Source organism: Enhydra lutris, unplaced genomic scaffold, assembly GCF_002288905.1.
Source record: "Enhydra lutris kenyoni isolate GAN:26980312 unplaced genomic scaffold, ASM228890v2 scaffoldscaffold22, whole genome shotgun sequence".
NCBI classification, from domain to species: Eukaryota; Metazoa; Chordata; class Mammalia; order Carnivora; family Mustelidae; genus Enhydra; species Enhydra lutris.
The window spans coordinates 42,027,260-42,043,080 of NW_019154106.1; the positions used below are offsets into that span (position 1 = coordinate 42,027,260).

The following is a 15,821-nucleotide window of genomic DNA, read 5'->3' on the forward strand; positions in this document are numbered from 1 at the left end:
GGAATTTCTGACTCTACGAAAGACTCCTCTTGGCCTTCTGACCCCTTGGGCCTGATCCTGGCCAGAGACGTGCCCTCAGACTCCTTCTCATCACTTTGTTCCCACCACCCTTCACCCTGCTGCAGCTCCCACACCCCACAAATAGCTTTCAGAGTTCAGGGCAGAGTCTCAGGAAGGGGAGAGTGCTGTCTTCATGGAAACATGCATGTGGTTCTGCTGGGGAGCAAAGGACTTAATCAGGATCAAAGTTTTCCTGGGAGCTGTTGATGCTGAATTTGGAAACAGACATGCTGTTGTTTTCTGGTATCTTTAGCAACAGAGTCAAAACGTTTGGGTTTCTTCCCAGTGCTTATCATCTGAGATCTTGTTGGAGGTGTAGCAAGAGGACAATTTCAAAGGAGGTCCTGGGAGCCCAGAAGGCTGAGGGGGCTTCTGAAATCTCAATCCATCATAGGTGATGAGTTTCCACCTCGCCTGGGAGCACTAAATTTTCCCCACTGGCCTTTTCTCTCCAGAAATTTCTACAGAGCTGGCTGTTGGTGAGTGTAGGGCAAGACCTCAGCTCATTCTGGATTTTTCTGTAACAGAGAGCACACATTGCGGGATTTGTTCGAGCAGTCCTGGTTTTGGCTGCTCTGTGAGTCACTCTGTTTATTCTTGTTCCATTCAGAGTGAGCTCCTCTGGGCCTGGTGGCCACACAGCTGAAAGTCATATTTATGGACACGAGGATAGAACTGTGCCACACTCTGTTCCCCTAGGTAGGATGATGAAGAGGGTGTAGGCAACCCTCCCTGTGGCTAGAAGGATATTTAGCTGTATTTATCAGTCTGATTTAGCCCTTATACGCAGCTGCACAGGCTTTGCAAGCACGGAGGGTCCTGCAGTAATGGCCACTGTGGCACAGTAGCGGGTATTCACGGCGACCGTTTTTCTGACGGTGACAGCCATCTCCAAATTCTCTTTCCAACAGATACAATTTCTCGGGGTTTACTTTGTCTCATCCCAAGAGTTCCTTGCTAATGCCTACGTCCTAGCCGTGCTTCTGTTCCTCGCCCTCCTACTCCAAAGGACATTTCTGCAAGCATCCTACTATGTCGCCATTGAAACTGGAATTAACTTGAGAGGAGCAATACAGGTACTTGGCTAATGATGCTTTCACTTCGCAGTAAAAGCCACATTATTCAACCTCTCAGGCACTCGAGAATGATTCTGCGGTGAGTTAATTTTTTGTTGTTGCCCTTCAGCAGTGCTTCGAAACAGTAACTGTTGACAAAGCTGCATAGGAGAGTGGAAAGTGCCTTGGGCTGGACTCAGCAAGTGTAGGAGGTCCAGTGCTGGTTCTGCCTGGCACTGGGTCCATGATGTCACCGGCTTGGCCTTGAGTGAGACAGACATCCCGGAGGGGTCATCTCACTCTTTCCTGCTGAAGGCACATGCAGACTCAGAGTCCTCCAGATTCTGTTCCAGGGGTCTGTCACCGTCTTCTTTGGTTGCAATAAATAAATAAATAAATAAGAAATGAGTTTGACATACTAGAACTAGATAGCCTCGAATATTGATTTGAGCTCTTAAATCTTGGGTCCTAACCAGAGAGATTTTTCTGGCCCAGTAAGTCCCTTGGGTCTAGGTCCTTGCTCCTGCTCCCTGTGGCTTCCTTCTCAGACTGGGTTGAGAGGATGATCAAAATCAGGAGGAACTCAGGGCACTTTTAAGCAAGGCGATGATAAGAGTTGTCTAAGCTCTAGTGTTTTCTTTAGAATTTTGGTTCTGCTGTTAGGATGAGGACACCCAGTGTGAAAGTGGTTTAAATAGCATAAAAGGTTTTTCACACTGAATCAGAGCTGGTGTGGCAGCAACATGTTCATTAGAGACCTTGGCTCATTCTGGAATGTTTCTTTCACGTGACTTTTGTCTTATGGCTGAAGGTAACTATTGGCGTTCTCACTATTGGGCCTATACTTAAACTAGCAAGAGAAGAAAGATGGGGCAACAGGAGGGAACGCTGCCTTTACTTTTAAAATCATAACAGAGACATTGTGTATATTCTCTCCCAACCCACTGATGAGAAATTGACCACAGAGCCACAGCTAGAGAGGCTAGAAAGTGTGGTCTTTATTCTTGACAACCATGTACGTCCTGCTAGAAAATCTTCTTGGGAAAAGGAGAGAATGGATCCTGGGGGACAACTAGTTGATTCCGCCATACCCAGAAAATCTCATGAAGTCAATAGAACACTCAGAAGTTGTGACTACACCCAAAGACACCTCATACTTCAGGAAAGAAATGTTCCTCAGAATTATTAACACCAGCTGATCCTTTGGGAACCAGGATCAGAGTCTTTACAGAAAAGGGACTGAGAGGAGAAGGGATGGGCTGGGTTGGGTCCAAACTCTGGTTATCTTACTATAGACTTTGTGAATGGCGAATTGTGTAGTGCACAGCCTGTGCAGCTGTACATGGCCACACTGCCCATCTCCAGTGGTTTTCCCTGAGAAAACAGTCATTTCTTCAGGGATGTCATCATGTGAGAATGGGGGCAAGAGCCCAGGAAATCTAAGACCCTCTGAGATTCACAGGGGCTCAGAGCTAGGAGGAACCAAGTTATTCCTCAGTTCAGAAAACCTCTCTGAAAGGTTTTCTGTCCAGCTTCTGCACAGACCCTTCCATTGACTGGCAGGCACATACCACCATAGACGACAGTGAGTTTTATAGTCAAACAGTTTGTAATTAAGTCTTTCTCTTGTATGTCATAAATTTTACTCTGCCCCAGTATTTTCCAATTATATTAAAAGAGCCAAAAATGGGTTTTAAATGTATTAGCATGTAATTGTTTTTATCAAACTGTCTAAATCCAGGAGAGCTAAATTCATATGCTGCGAAAAGAAAATGCTGGCATTGATTATGGAAACAAATTAGAAAAACAAACCTTTTTTTCAGAAATTTACATAAAATTATAGATGAAATAACCACAGTTTTTACATGAACGTTATTAAGCAAAATTCTTGTAATAGATATATAATTTTTTACATACACCAAATATTAGTAAGATGCATATTTCTGTATATCCTGGTCTTTACTGAATAATGCTTTCTTTGATAGAATACTCTATGTTCCTACTTCACTAAAACTAGATTTATTACTATTCTTTCAAGACTGATTTCACATAACCCGGGCTGTACATAGATCTGTCAAAAAATGTCACTGCCACTATCTTAAATTTTACCCATGGTGTATATAAACTCCCCAAAAGACATAGAATAGACTCATGCTTTAAGCAAACCTGACCCTCATAAAAGCCTGGGTTTCACAAAAGATGAATTAAAAGAGCTGGGAATCCACCTTATAACGAACGTACAATAGAATTTCATTTAAGAGCAGGCATCTCCAGGGCACTGAAGATAGGAATGCGTTTTTCCTTGTTTAAGAGCACACAACCTGAAAATCGCCATCTTTCTAGGAGGCATGATCACTGTGCACAAAGAGCTTTTAGGTTCAGAGCTCCCCCACTACCATGGCTGCTCCCATCCTCCCTGGAGAGACAGAAAAAGGTGCTCAGGGTAGCTGGACTCCCGATGGTGGGGGGGCTGATCGACACTTGGATGTCTTGTCTCACTTAAGATCTTCCCAGGCTGACCGCCTGTTTTGTTTCAAGGCTCAATTAAGACAGGACTTGGCCTTGGAGCATACCCCTCCCCCGGTTGAAGACAGCCACAGACAACTGCCCCACTCTATCATTTTTATGGCTCTGAAGAGTGTTCTCCACTGGCCTCTGGCAAATCAAGAATACAGCTGGACATGAAGATCTGCTTTTAAGATTTAAGAGCTAATTAAGTCCTGTCCCCAAGGGTGAGGTCTTGCTTTGCCGGGGAAGTAGCTAGCCATGCTGGCATGGATTCCTCATTTGAATGCTGCCCTTCTGACTTGCTTAATCTATAATCAAAGCCCTTTACCTCTCTGAGCCTTAGTTACCTCATGTGTGAAATTGGAACACCAATTTTCCAACTGGTACCCACTTACAGAGCTGCTCTGGGGCTCCATGGGGAGATGTGCGAGAAGGTACTGGTACATTGTAGACACATGGCATCTGGGAGAGGGATTAGGGTGACGATGATGACAGATGTGGAGCACTCCACTCTCGTTTCCAGACCAAGATTTACAACAAAATTATGCACCTGTCCACCTCCAACCTGTCCATGGGGGAAATGACAGCCGCGCAGATCTGCAATCTGGTTGCCATCGACACCAACCAGCTCATGTGGTTTTTCTTCTTGTGCCCAAACCTCTGGGCTATGCCAGTACAGGTAAGGGATGTGTGTCTGCAGTGACGGGTGAAGGGTGAAGGGCACAAAGTTGGAATCTTCTGGTACATGCCCAGTGACTAGGAGCTCACCATCTTCCATTCCATGTTGGCCTGCACCTTCCGCCCCCCTGGAGTCTCCATGGGCTGTACCCCTGGCTCCCTATACTGTCTCACACTCAGCAAATGATCTAGCCATCCCTCTGTCATTAAGGCTTTAAAAAAATTATAGAATAATCCTATGTGGAACACTTTTGCAGACCTTAAGTTATGTTGCAGCAATTACATTATAATTACATCAAAAAACATTCCTGATGTATATTTAAGCCAAAAAAGTTACAGAATAGTATATGCAGTGAGCTTCACACTGGATTGGAATGTATGTATATATACATATTTACACAGATACACACAAAAGGGAGAACTAGAAGGCCACATGGTGGGATTATGGTAATTTTTATTTTCTTTGTGCATTTCTAAATTATCCAATAAGAGTGTATTATTTTTGAAAATCAAAACCATGATTATTTCTAAAGCTGGACAACCTTTGGGCCTGGCTCTGAAGGAGGTATGTTCTCCCTCAGTGATCATAGGCGAATCCTCAGCATGGCTTACCTGACCCCTGGCCTGGTCTCTCATCTGGAGCTTCTACCATAGAACCCATGCTTCCCTCTGGTGCTCAGACCAGAAGTGCAAATCCCAGAGGGCCTGCAGGCTCCATAGAGACTGCCTCATGGAGAGGATGGTGTCTGGACTATGGTGAAACAGGTTGACTCACATACTTACCCTGCCTGAGCCTCAGTTTCCTCATCTATGAAATGGACATGATTCCTACCCTTTAGAGTTGCTATGAGGATTCAGTTAGGTGATCTAAGTAAAGCGCCAAGCAGAGCATCTGGCACAGAGTGGTCACTAAGTAAATATCAGATCCCTCAAAATTGCACACTTTGGTGTGAGTGAGGACTTTATTGGTCCAAAATCTATTGTTCCTTGGGGTGCAAATTTCATAAGCCTTCATTTCAACTGATTTTTATTGGACTTTCTTATCTTTAAAGCTTATATTTGAAAGACATTAAAGGAAAATAGAAGGAGAGGCTTGCACAGGGAGTCGGGTAGGCATCTTGATGGGGAGATAGGGCTGGGAATCTGATGGTCCTTTTTATGGGGACAGCCCTCTATGCCATCCCCATTACCACTTAACCATGCCTTCACCCTTGCCCACCCCCCTTCTCTGCCAGATGGATCAGTGACTACAGAAGCTACAGAAGGGCCTAGAGAGCCTCATCTAATACAGTTACTGGCCTTTTGTCCACAAGAACACTTTCTGTTGTGTCCCCTTAAACCAACTCCTTTGAAGGGGCTTGTCCACCAGACCCACTGTATTGTCATCATTGCTATTACTTACAGTGTTTATAGCGCACATCATTGCTAGCGATACTAACTAATACTAATACCCCTTGCCCCAGCCTCTCTCTTACACAGTTAACCCTCCCAACATCGGGACATGGTAGTTTTATCTCTATGAATCACTTACCTTTGCTTATTTATCATGAAGTAGCACTTGGTTTTCCATTTTTAATTCCTTTTTCTTTTCAAGATTTTATTTACTTATTTATTTGACATAGAGAGATCCCAAGTAGGCAGAAAAGCAGGCAGAGAGGGAAGGGGAAGCAGGCTCCCCGCTGAGCAGAGAGCCCGATGCGGGACTCGATCCCAGGACCCCGAGATCATGACCTGAGCTAAAGGCAGAGGCTTAACCCTCTGAGCCACCCAGGTGCCCCCGTTTTTAATTCCTTAAAGGCTGTACCTTTGCCACTGAGCAGAGATTTCAGCAGCCCTCAAGACCAGTGTTTCCACCCAGAGTTGACGCAGTGCCTTCGACCTGGTCAGGATGCTCTGTGCAGCCTGGCTGCCCACAGGTCACCTGGCTTGTCACCAAAACCAGCTCAGGAGCCCCACTGCTTTATCCCCAAGGCACTCCTTGATTTCTAATTTTTTTTTTTGTCACATATGCTTTTTTAAATAAGATATAACCCACCCATTTAGAGTGTGTAATTCAGTGGGTTTTAGTGCATTTGGACCTGTACAAACATTGTCACAATTTTTGAACATTTCCATCACCCCAGAAGGAAACCGTGCCCCTGGCACTCACTCTTCATCCCCTCCCACAGACCTAGGCAACCTCTGATCTTCACATACTTCTGAAAAAGCTAATGAAACCTTCTCGGAAAAACCAATATGCATTCACACACTTTGCCTACAATTTCAGGTGCTTTGCTGGCCACCTAAAGCTTATGAACACGATGTTAAGGAATTCGGCAAGAGTGGGGACTTATTTGAGTCCTCATCCTGCGTGCGCTCGAGGCCTGGGGAGGTTGGACCACACAGTGAGCCGGTAGAACACTAGTCCCAGGTATCTCCTTTCTGTGGTTCCCTAGTGACAGAGTTCCCACAAGGCCTATTTATTTGTTTGTAAGAAGAGGCTTGCCACCTGGTCTTGATCTCTAACCACGTGCCAGGTATCATTCTAGGTATATATATTCATTTAATTTTCACTGCAGTCCTGCTAAGTGGAATTAAAATCCCCATTTTAGGGGCACCTGGGTCACATAGTCATTTGAGCCTTCGGTTCAGGTCATGGTCCCAGGGTCCTGGAGTTGAGTCCCATGTCAGGCTTCCCACTCGGTGAGGAGTCTGCTTCTCCCACTGCCCCTCACCCCCCAACTCATATCCACTCTCTCTTAAAACACACACACACACACACACACACACACACACACACACACACACCATTTTAAGGTTGAAGAAGCTGAAACTCAGAAAGGTTAAGTAACTTGCCTAAGGTTGCACAGCTAAGTGCCAGGACTACATTCAAACTCAGTCCTACAGACTCCAGGGCCTATGATCTCCCCACTACTAGATCACTTTCTTAACTTGCAAATAGGGGCTACAATAGTCCTTGTTTCCCCTCTCTTGCTTTGCATACTCAGAATCCCTGATTTCTGGTCTATTCTTACAGGGGGAGGGTCCCCGCAGAACCCTGCAAAATAGAGGAGTGGACAGAAGAATTTGGGGAGCATGACAAGGGGCAGGTGGAGGGTGAGAAGGAGCCTGGAAGAAGCAGCAGCTGTGGCTCCAGGTCTTGTTCCAGCAGCGGCTGGCACTTGGAGGTGTGGGGGTTCGGGCACCAACCCCCAGCAGGTGCCACAGTGGTGACTCTGGGAGTCCCCTTGGTGTCTGGCCCTATCAGCTGCTGAGTGATGCCCCGATTGCCTCCATGTAAGGACAGCTGATGAAGAGACTGGATGCCAGGGATAATTTGGGGGTAGGATGATGTGAGCAGAGAGCTGGGCAGGAGTGGGGGTTCTTTATTTCCTAATGTGCTCCTCTGCACCCCTGTGCCAGCATTTAACCTCAGTGAAATCCCAGGAGGCAGGGGGTGAAGGGGTCACTCACCAGCCCTTAAGATCCTGCTAACACAAGAGGCATTCTGTGATTCACAGAAATTACAGAGCCGCCCACCCGCTCCTCTGTCCTTGAGGTAGTGCGAGGAGCTCACTGCCAATTTCGTGTAAGGCTCAGGGAGTGCAGGGCCAACTTTTTTGTGCAGGCAGACTTTTTTCCCCCCAATTAAGGAAGACAGCACATCTGTTCCTTTAGAATAAGCCTGAATTTAGAGCTATCTGCCTTTGAAGGCAACCTGAGAAATTGTCATCTCGATGCTTCAGGGGCTGGCAAGGGTAATTTACACTTCTCATCAATATTCAAAAGCAGGTGGTCGTTTGCATAAAGCTAGAAACAGAAGAATTTTCTTCTCAGAGAATACTTGCCAGATTTACTAAAAATGTGGAGACACCAGCTTTCTTGTACATATGTGGATCTATATTACAGATTATGGAGTGAATCTGCCTCTAAGAATTATAAAAACCTCTATTTAAATCCAAAGACCACTCACTTTATAGCATGTCACAAATTTAAGAGATCATTTTCATTTTCTTATATACGTAATAACTAGCTTAATAGAAGACAGTGCGTGTCTTATTTTTAAAAGGATGCCAGGAGCCTGAGAGTGAAAGTTGAATGGCCGGCCCCCCGGACTGGTTTTGTCCGGCACAGACGCAGCAGCACCCCTGTGCTCATATGTCACTTTCCTCCCCACGGGAGGGAACTGTCAGCATCGCCAGCGAGCAAACAGAACAAAAGGTGCTGTTACAGCCATTGTACAAGCTCAGCTCTGAGACTCCCATCTGGAAGGTAGATTTGGAGAGAGTTACTGCCTTAGCCGGCTGGCAGATCAACACAGTTAGCGATCAGCCCCCCCTCCCCCGCCCGAAAGCACAGCTTGCACGAGACCCCATTGTGCTAATACCTTTTTCTGAAATTGCTTTGTCACACCTCCTCCTCTGGCCCCCTGGGGACAGCTGGGAAACTTGGGCACCAAGGCATGCCCCTCCCTAGGGGACTGGGGAAGGGGGGATTTTGACAACACCCCCTCCCCCAGGGTAGCCATTGGGTCAGAGGAAACTTACCCCCATGACCCTCCCTCAGATCATCGTGGGTGTGATTCTCCTCTACTACATCCTTGGCGTCAGTGCCTTAATTGGGGCGGCTGTCATCATCCTACTGGCCCCCGTGCAGTACTTTGTGGCCACCAAGCTCTCTCAGGCCCAGCGGAGCACACTGGTGAGTGAGCATCCCGGGTGTGCTCATGCCCCCTTTCCCCATCCTCTCCCCATGCGGCTGCTTGCTCCCTCTCCCTTTAGGTCAGCGAGGCTCCTCTCTCTTCCCCCAGATGCCACCAAACAGGCACACGCAGGTGCACACACACGCCCACGCATGCACGCATGCACCCACACTCTCGTGGACCCAAAGCAGATTACTTCACGGGCCAGGCCTCAGTTTCTTTGTCTGTGGAATGGGATGAATGGAGAAGGCAGGGGGTGTGCCCGTGGGCACAGGAGCTGGGCACTGTCTGTGAAGCGGTGAGGGCATTCGCTCGGCTCCTTCCTCTTGGGAGGGATGGGGGCACTCCTTTCTGACTTGGTGGCCCCTGGCAGGAGTATTCTAATGAGAGGTTGAAGCAGACCAACGAGATGCTCCGTGGCATCAAGCTGCTCAAGCTGTACGCCTGGGAGAACATCTTCCATGCCCGCGTGGAGATGACCCGCAAGAAGGAGATGACGAGCCTCAGAGCCTTCGCTGTGTACACCTCCATTTCCAGTGAGTGCCCCCGACCGGCCAGCCCCACGCACTGCTGCTTATGTGCTGGGAGACGGGGTCAGGGCTTGAGGTGGGAGGAGAGGCGGCAGAGGCAAGGGACCTGGGCATCACCCAACCCAGGGGAGCCTCAAACTGTCTCTTGGAGCCGAGCCCCGAGAAGTCACAGTGTCCTCAGTCACTTACCCAGCAAATGTATATCAATAGGCTCCTGAGCCCAGGGCACTGTTCTGGCCCTCAAGACACAGCGATGACAAAGACAAGGGAGGTCTTTTATACTCCATTGAACTGGTATCTTATTGGGAGGCAGCAGTAAATGAATAAACAGCAACAGCTTTGAATTCTCCCAGGTATGAGGACTTGCTGCCCTGGGGCATCTACAAGGAAGCTTCCATCTACCCGGGGTATGTTCTTAAGGAACAGAAGTTCAAACTTGAGACACTCACAGATGTAGGGACTGATTAAGTAGTTAGGAAACCCCAAGCCCAGAATATATGTGTGTGTGTATACAGGAAAAAAGACCAAAACTGGGAAAATTCCTACTGTCCTGGCAGACACACATATTACAACTACTTTCCAAAGAACATGGGGCTCTGCCAGGGAAAAATGTACCACCCAAGTAAGAGCCATCGCATGCAAAACGATAGGAGAATTATTCCTTCAACACCTGGAAACGATAGGACAGTCTGAAAGAGATCATAAAATAAGCATGTTCAAAATAATTGAAAAGCCAAAGGAAGGTGTGAAACCCACAGGGTAAAACAGAAAAATATCAGGGGGAAGAGAGTCAAAAGGACTTCTGGAAATTACAAATTTAGTTATCAAAATTAATTTGGTGGGCGGGGTCAGGCCAGGGCTCATGGCGGTCAGGTGACCCATGGGATCCTGGCCCGAATTGATCTTACGGTTGGTCTAGTGGCGTCCCACAACCCACCTTGTTATGCTTGCTGCCCAAGTGCATGGTTGGGATGGAGATAGTTAGCGGCTGGCCGACATCACACTGGTTCCCTGGCCTGTCCAGTTTCAGAGCCAGTGTGGCAGGAAGGGCCAAGGAGAGGCCCCCAGAGAGGAAAAAAAACCACAAAAAACAAAAAGGAAACAAAAATGACTCAAGTGTAAAGCTTAAATGAATTAACATACCTGAAGAGAACGTTTGTGAGTTAAAAGCTAGATCTGTGGAAGTTCCATAGAATGTGAGAGATGTAAGGAAAGTGCTTTCTGCCAGTTAAGAGAACCAGTTTACAGATGTGAAATGGGGGGGGGGGGGGGGGGGGCAGTAGGGTGTCTTCCTGAGGCCACTCCTGAGGTTAATGGCATGGCTCAGGCTATATCTTCTGGAGCCTCGTGCTATTTTCCACCAATGGCTGGGCACCCATGTGGTGTGAGGAAAACTTTGACACTCTGGGGCACCATTTTCAGATGATTTTCTCTGAGTAGGAAGGAAACCAAGAATGGGTTTTGACGGGACTGGAAAGGAGGGAGAAAGTTAGGAGGGACGTATTCGGCTGACCACCGCCCCAGCTGAAGTGGGTTCTTTTAGTGTGTCATGGAAGAAACACCGCTGTGGGGTTCACTGGGAGGGTGCACTGGGCGTGCCTCCCAGATAGGGTCATGGAGAATGAGATGGCGGCTCAGGTCGTCTATGTGTTCCTGGTGTTCATACTGGCTAAAGAGAGGGTCTGGTGGGGCCAGGGGGCCAACATCTGAGCTGAAGTGTCTCCCAGGGCAGGGCTTACACTGAGCACCCCAAGCATCCCACCTCTCAGTGTCCATCCAGATCATGGTGTCCTGTGGCCAGACCGGCTGCCATCCATGGCACCAGTCATGGACCCTTTCTGTAGAGAATCCTGCTAGGGCCTGCTTTTCTCAGAATGGAGTGGTGAACGTGGCAGGCAGCTGCGGCTTCCTGCATTCCACACCAAGACACTCCAGGTTCCTGGTGTCTCCCCTTGACCCTCAGCCCTGCCCATGCGGTGTTCGGGGCCTCTGAGCACCCTCATCTTCAATCCTGTGGAGAACTCCACAGGACTGATAGCAGAAATTGGAAAGGAACGTGTGGGGAGCTCAGAGAAACCAGTGCCTGCAGCCCCAGGCCCTCTCACTCTCCTCTCTGCCAGCTCTGCCTGCCTCCGGGCCTGGTTGTGGTAACAGTAACCCCACACCGCGTATAACCCAGTGAGGACACCTGGCTTCCAGACATCTCGTCAGTGGGATCAGCTGCTGAGGTGAAGGAGGGTTTCCCCCCACAGCCAGGTGAACTCCTCTCCCAGCAACAGCATAACAGGGTGGGGTAGGCAAGCTTCCCACTGCTGCAATGGGAGATAAGGAAGGGAAGCAGCAAGGAAACTGGGGGTACTAGGCCCCCCATATTCCTTGCAGCTAAGTAGAGGCAGCCACAGGTCATATAGATGTGGGCAGCTCATAGCTACTTTGCTCCTGGGAGAGGTATGCTCGCTTCCTGCATCCCAAACCACAGCCTGGGGTGTACTGTGTATAAACAACATCGTGTGATGCCTAGGTTCCCAGGCTAGCCCACTGAGGCCTATCTAGTAGGTGTTCTTTGTCTCCTGGAGCTCCCAGAAGACAGGCCAGGGCTTTGTAAAGGTCCTGGGGCCGGGAGGATGTGGGGAAAGGAGATGCCTGGTTGTCAGGGACTGAGATGACCGTGTTAGGAGTGAGGGGCTCCGGAGCCAAACACCGGTCTGTCCAGGGCTCAGTGAATCAGAAGGATAAACAGAGCATTCCAGGCTGGTTCTTGGAAGAGGGCAGTGGGAGGGAAAGAGAAGTGCCCTCTGGGAGGCCGTTGAAAGCTAAGTGCTGTTTACACGTGTTTGCCCTTCCTGGGATGAGTCTGTTCGTCAGCCGTGGGAGGGGGGAAGCTGGGCGGGAGGGGCATCTCCTGGCTGCAGGTATAAGCTGTGAGTGTGTTTTCTCTTCTTTCCTCCTGCACTTCCTGCCTTCTGCTCCCTGTCACCAGGGATCAGGACACAGGTCATTAAGCTTGAGGTAATGGGGCATCTTCCATTCTCTTTTTCCTGGCGCCAGTTATGAGGTCCTGGCACCACAGAAGAGCCCCAGAGTCCCTCTTCCTGACAGGGTCTCCTAGTGCCTCTGCTGGGCTTTCAGCTGGTCCTTGTGTGCGGGGCAGTCAGACGGCTGGGCAGACTAAGGCACCTCGGGCTCTCTGTTGGATGCTCTCGCCGTCAGAGCCCTGAGCTGGTGCAGGGCAGGGCAGGGCAGGGCAAGGCAGGGGGCTGAGAAGGAAATGGGTACAGTTTCCCTACCATCTAAATCCAGAATTGAAGAAAAAGAGATGCGGGTCACTCAGCAGGGGTCGAGTGAGCCCCACCCCAGGTGCCCAACCCTGTGCTAAGTCCTGGGAAGGGTACAAGAGACAATAAGTTGTGCTCCCTGTTTTCCAGGAGCTTCTGCTCTGCTGAGAAGTCAGAGCTGCTGTGTGTGAGACAGTGTGGTATGGAGCACGGCACGGCGTGGGCCAGATCTGAGCTGGCTGCCTGGCAAGCGTAATGGCACTCAGTCCTCACCGCAGCCTCGTGAGCTATGTGACTCTACTGTCCCCGTGTGCTGAGGCCCAGGGAGGTGAAATGACGGGCCCAGGTCCTCAGCCAGTAAATGGCAGAGAACAGAGAAGAAGGAAGCCCCTGTGGGCTGGGAGCTCACCAGGGCTTCATGTAAGAAGTGGCTTGAGCTGTACCTCGTAGAGTGGGCAGGATTTCAATGAGCAGAAAATAAAGTGGGGAGAAGCTGGAGGCAGTGCTGGGGCCACTCCCCCAAGAAATTGGTTCCTTATTTCCCCGCAGAAGCAGGTGACTCTAGGTGTCCAGCCCCACCATGTATTGGAAGACAGGCTTTGCAGGAGTGACAAAGGGGTCCTAGGTCCCACCTGCGGACCCACAGACATGCTGCCGGTTCATGGTGTCCTTCATTCAGCACCCATCCCAGAGCCTTCTCTCTGTGCCAGACTCTGCCAGGGCCTTGTGCATTAACGAGGGGCCAAGCACGATCCTCTGCCTCACAGTCAAGAGAGACTGTGCCATGAACAGTGACCATGAACGAGGCCAGAGCCAGGGGCTCAGTTCCAGATGCCCTGCTTTCTCTTTTGTGGTACTTACCTGACACTGGCCTCATTTGTTTCTCTCATCACTTATCTGATAAATATTTACTGAGCGCCCATGACAGGCCAGGACCTGTGCCAGGCACAGGGGATGTGGTGCTGAGAAGAAACTGTGGTCCTGCCTGCGGGTTCTTCAGAGTCTCATAGGGAAGCCAGATGTGCAACTGTGTTGTGAGTGAGAGGAACAGTGGATGTATTCTAGTTGTCCATAGTGTTCTACCCATCCTAGTCTCTGTGGGTCGTGGGTGTCAAGGAAACCTTGTCAGAGGTGCCCAAAGGTTGACTCGAGTTTAGCCAGATGAAAGGAAGAATGTTCCAGACACAAAGGCCTAGAGGTAGAAGGATGATGGTGTGCTCAAGACTGGAACATAATTCAGTGAAGAGAGGGTACTAAGACCAGATCATGTAGGAGAGCCACGGAAAGAGCGTAGTAAAGGACAGGTGTGTTTGCCATCTCTTCTAGTGTTCTGTGGTCAAGGGTCTTTGGTCTTCCCAGCTGGTCTGAACCACCACAGCCAGAGGGGCCATCCTTGTCCTAAAAACCAAAAGACAAACCCCCAAGCCCAACTGTGCCACAGATGGGGGCATGAGGGTGGGCAGGATGGTGCTGGCGAACGCTTTTCTCAGGCCACCAGCACCTACCGGGCCCTGGCTATTCTTGGCGAGTTTTACCCCTGTCGTTCTCCGTGGAGGCCCTGCCTCAGAGCGGGCAGTGTGGCAGGACAAGGTGACCTCCAGACCAGGTCCCGCTTCCTTCTCCAGTTTCTGTGACTTCCTTCTGCAAAGTCTGCTTTTCCTCCCAGGGGCCAGAGCAGCCACAGTGTGCGGCTGCTGCCTACCCTGGCCTGCTGGGGGGAGAGGGGGCTGAGGGAGAGCCAGGCAGGTGCGTCTGGGAAGGGGCAGAATCAGAGTACCTGCTGGCCCTCTTGCCGTGCTGCCTCCACTGCCGGCAGCGCACCCCCGCCCTCCACCTCTGCCCAGGATGGCTGGATGCGAAAGAGCCATGTGCATTCAGGATACCTATCCCCCTCCAGCAGGTGCGCCTGCTGTTAGGCCCAGCCCGCAGCCCTCGGCCCCTCCCCGCCCTCCCCCGAGACAACCATGAAACCAGCCAGAGGCACGGATGGCTGGCTGTGCCTCCTGGACACATGGCCTCTGAAATATTTATCAGTGCAGTGGAAATGAAAAACTCCTGGTCCTGCTGTGCCCGCTGGGGCGCCCACAAGGCCAGGCAGTCTTCCTGGAGCAAAGCTGGAGGGGGCAGGAGGGAGCTGCCCATCGGAGAGCCCTGCTTTTTGGTTTGGGTTGATTTGTTGTTTGCTTTGTTTTTGGAGGAGGGGGGTATGCAAAGTGGACACAACTGTTCGTTACTATGCCCCCAGGACCCAACGTAACACCCGGGGCAGAGAAGATCCTCAACAAGTCATTTTTGAAAGAATACTTCTTAAAGGGTATTTGGAGAGGAGGTTGTTAAAACAGCAAGGACCCAGATGTCTACACCGTTAGAGAAAGGCTTTCACTTCCAAAGGTGGCATGGCAGGTCTGCCTACGTGCGGTTACACTTTACCGAAATGGTACCCCACTCACACAGGATTTTCTAATCTGTTTTCACATAGAACTTTTTTCACATTACTTCTTGCTCCTTAGCATTTAGGATTTGAGCACTATCATGTTCTCCCCCCACCCCCATACCTACCCCCCCAGATCAAATCAAAATGAGTCAACCCACCCCATGCCAAAGTTGGAGAGAACTCAATTCTTGGCCATAGTTCCCACCACCCTCAATGTCTTATGGGACGTTATGGGGTTCAGGAAAACAGAGGCTCAGCCTCTGGTCTTCAACTCCTGACAGCTGGGACACCCCGCTCCCTTCCCCCATCCTCACCAGGATACTGGAATGTCTGCTGAACTCAGAGACCCGCCAGAGCCTGCAGCGCCCCCTCATTCCAGCCATGTGCACCCCAGGGCCCAGCGGGGTGGTCTTCAGAGAGGCCTTGACAACACCAGCAGCTGGTGATTCTCTTCCCCCAACCCCCGCCCTGAACGGGACCCAGAGTTCGCAGCACAAAGGCTGTCCTTCCAGGAGAGGGTGAGGGACGTGGAAAATTACACTGTCATTCGCTAACGTCTCCATACAACAACAGAACCAGGCAGAAATTAATTATATCATA

General features: G+C 49.8%; 1 protein-coding gene across 4 annotated transcripts in view; it reads left to right on the plus strand.

Annotated features, from left to right (window-relative positions):
* LOC111149755 (ATP binding cassette subfamily C member 8) overlaps positions 1-15,821 on the plus strand; it is a 73,107-nt gene that overhangs the window by 19,692 nt on the left and 37,594 nt on the right. For all 4 annotated transcript variants that reach the window (XM_022507002.1, XM_022507003.1, XM_022507004.1 and 1 more), the window contains exons 7-10: positions 972-1,136; positions 4,147-4,302; positions 8,847-8,981; positions 9,356-9,518. In XM_022507002.1, coding sequence (XP_022362710.1) covers positions 972-1,136; positions 4,147-4,302; positions 8,847-8,981; positions 9,356-9,518 — 619 coding nt within the window. The remainder of the gene's footprint in view (positions 1-971; positions 1,137-4,146; positions 4,303-8,846; positions 8,982-9,355; positions 9,519-15,821) is intronic.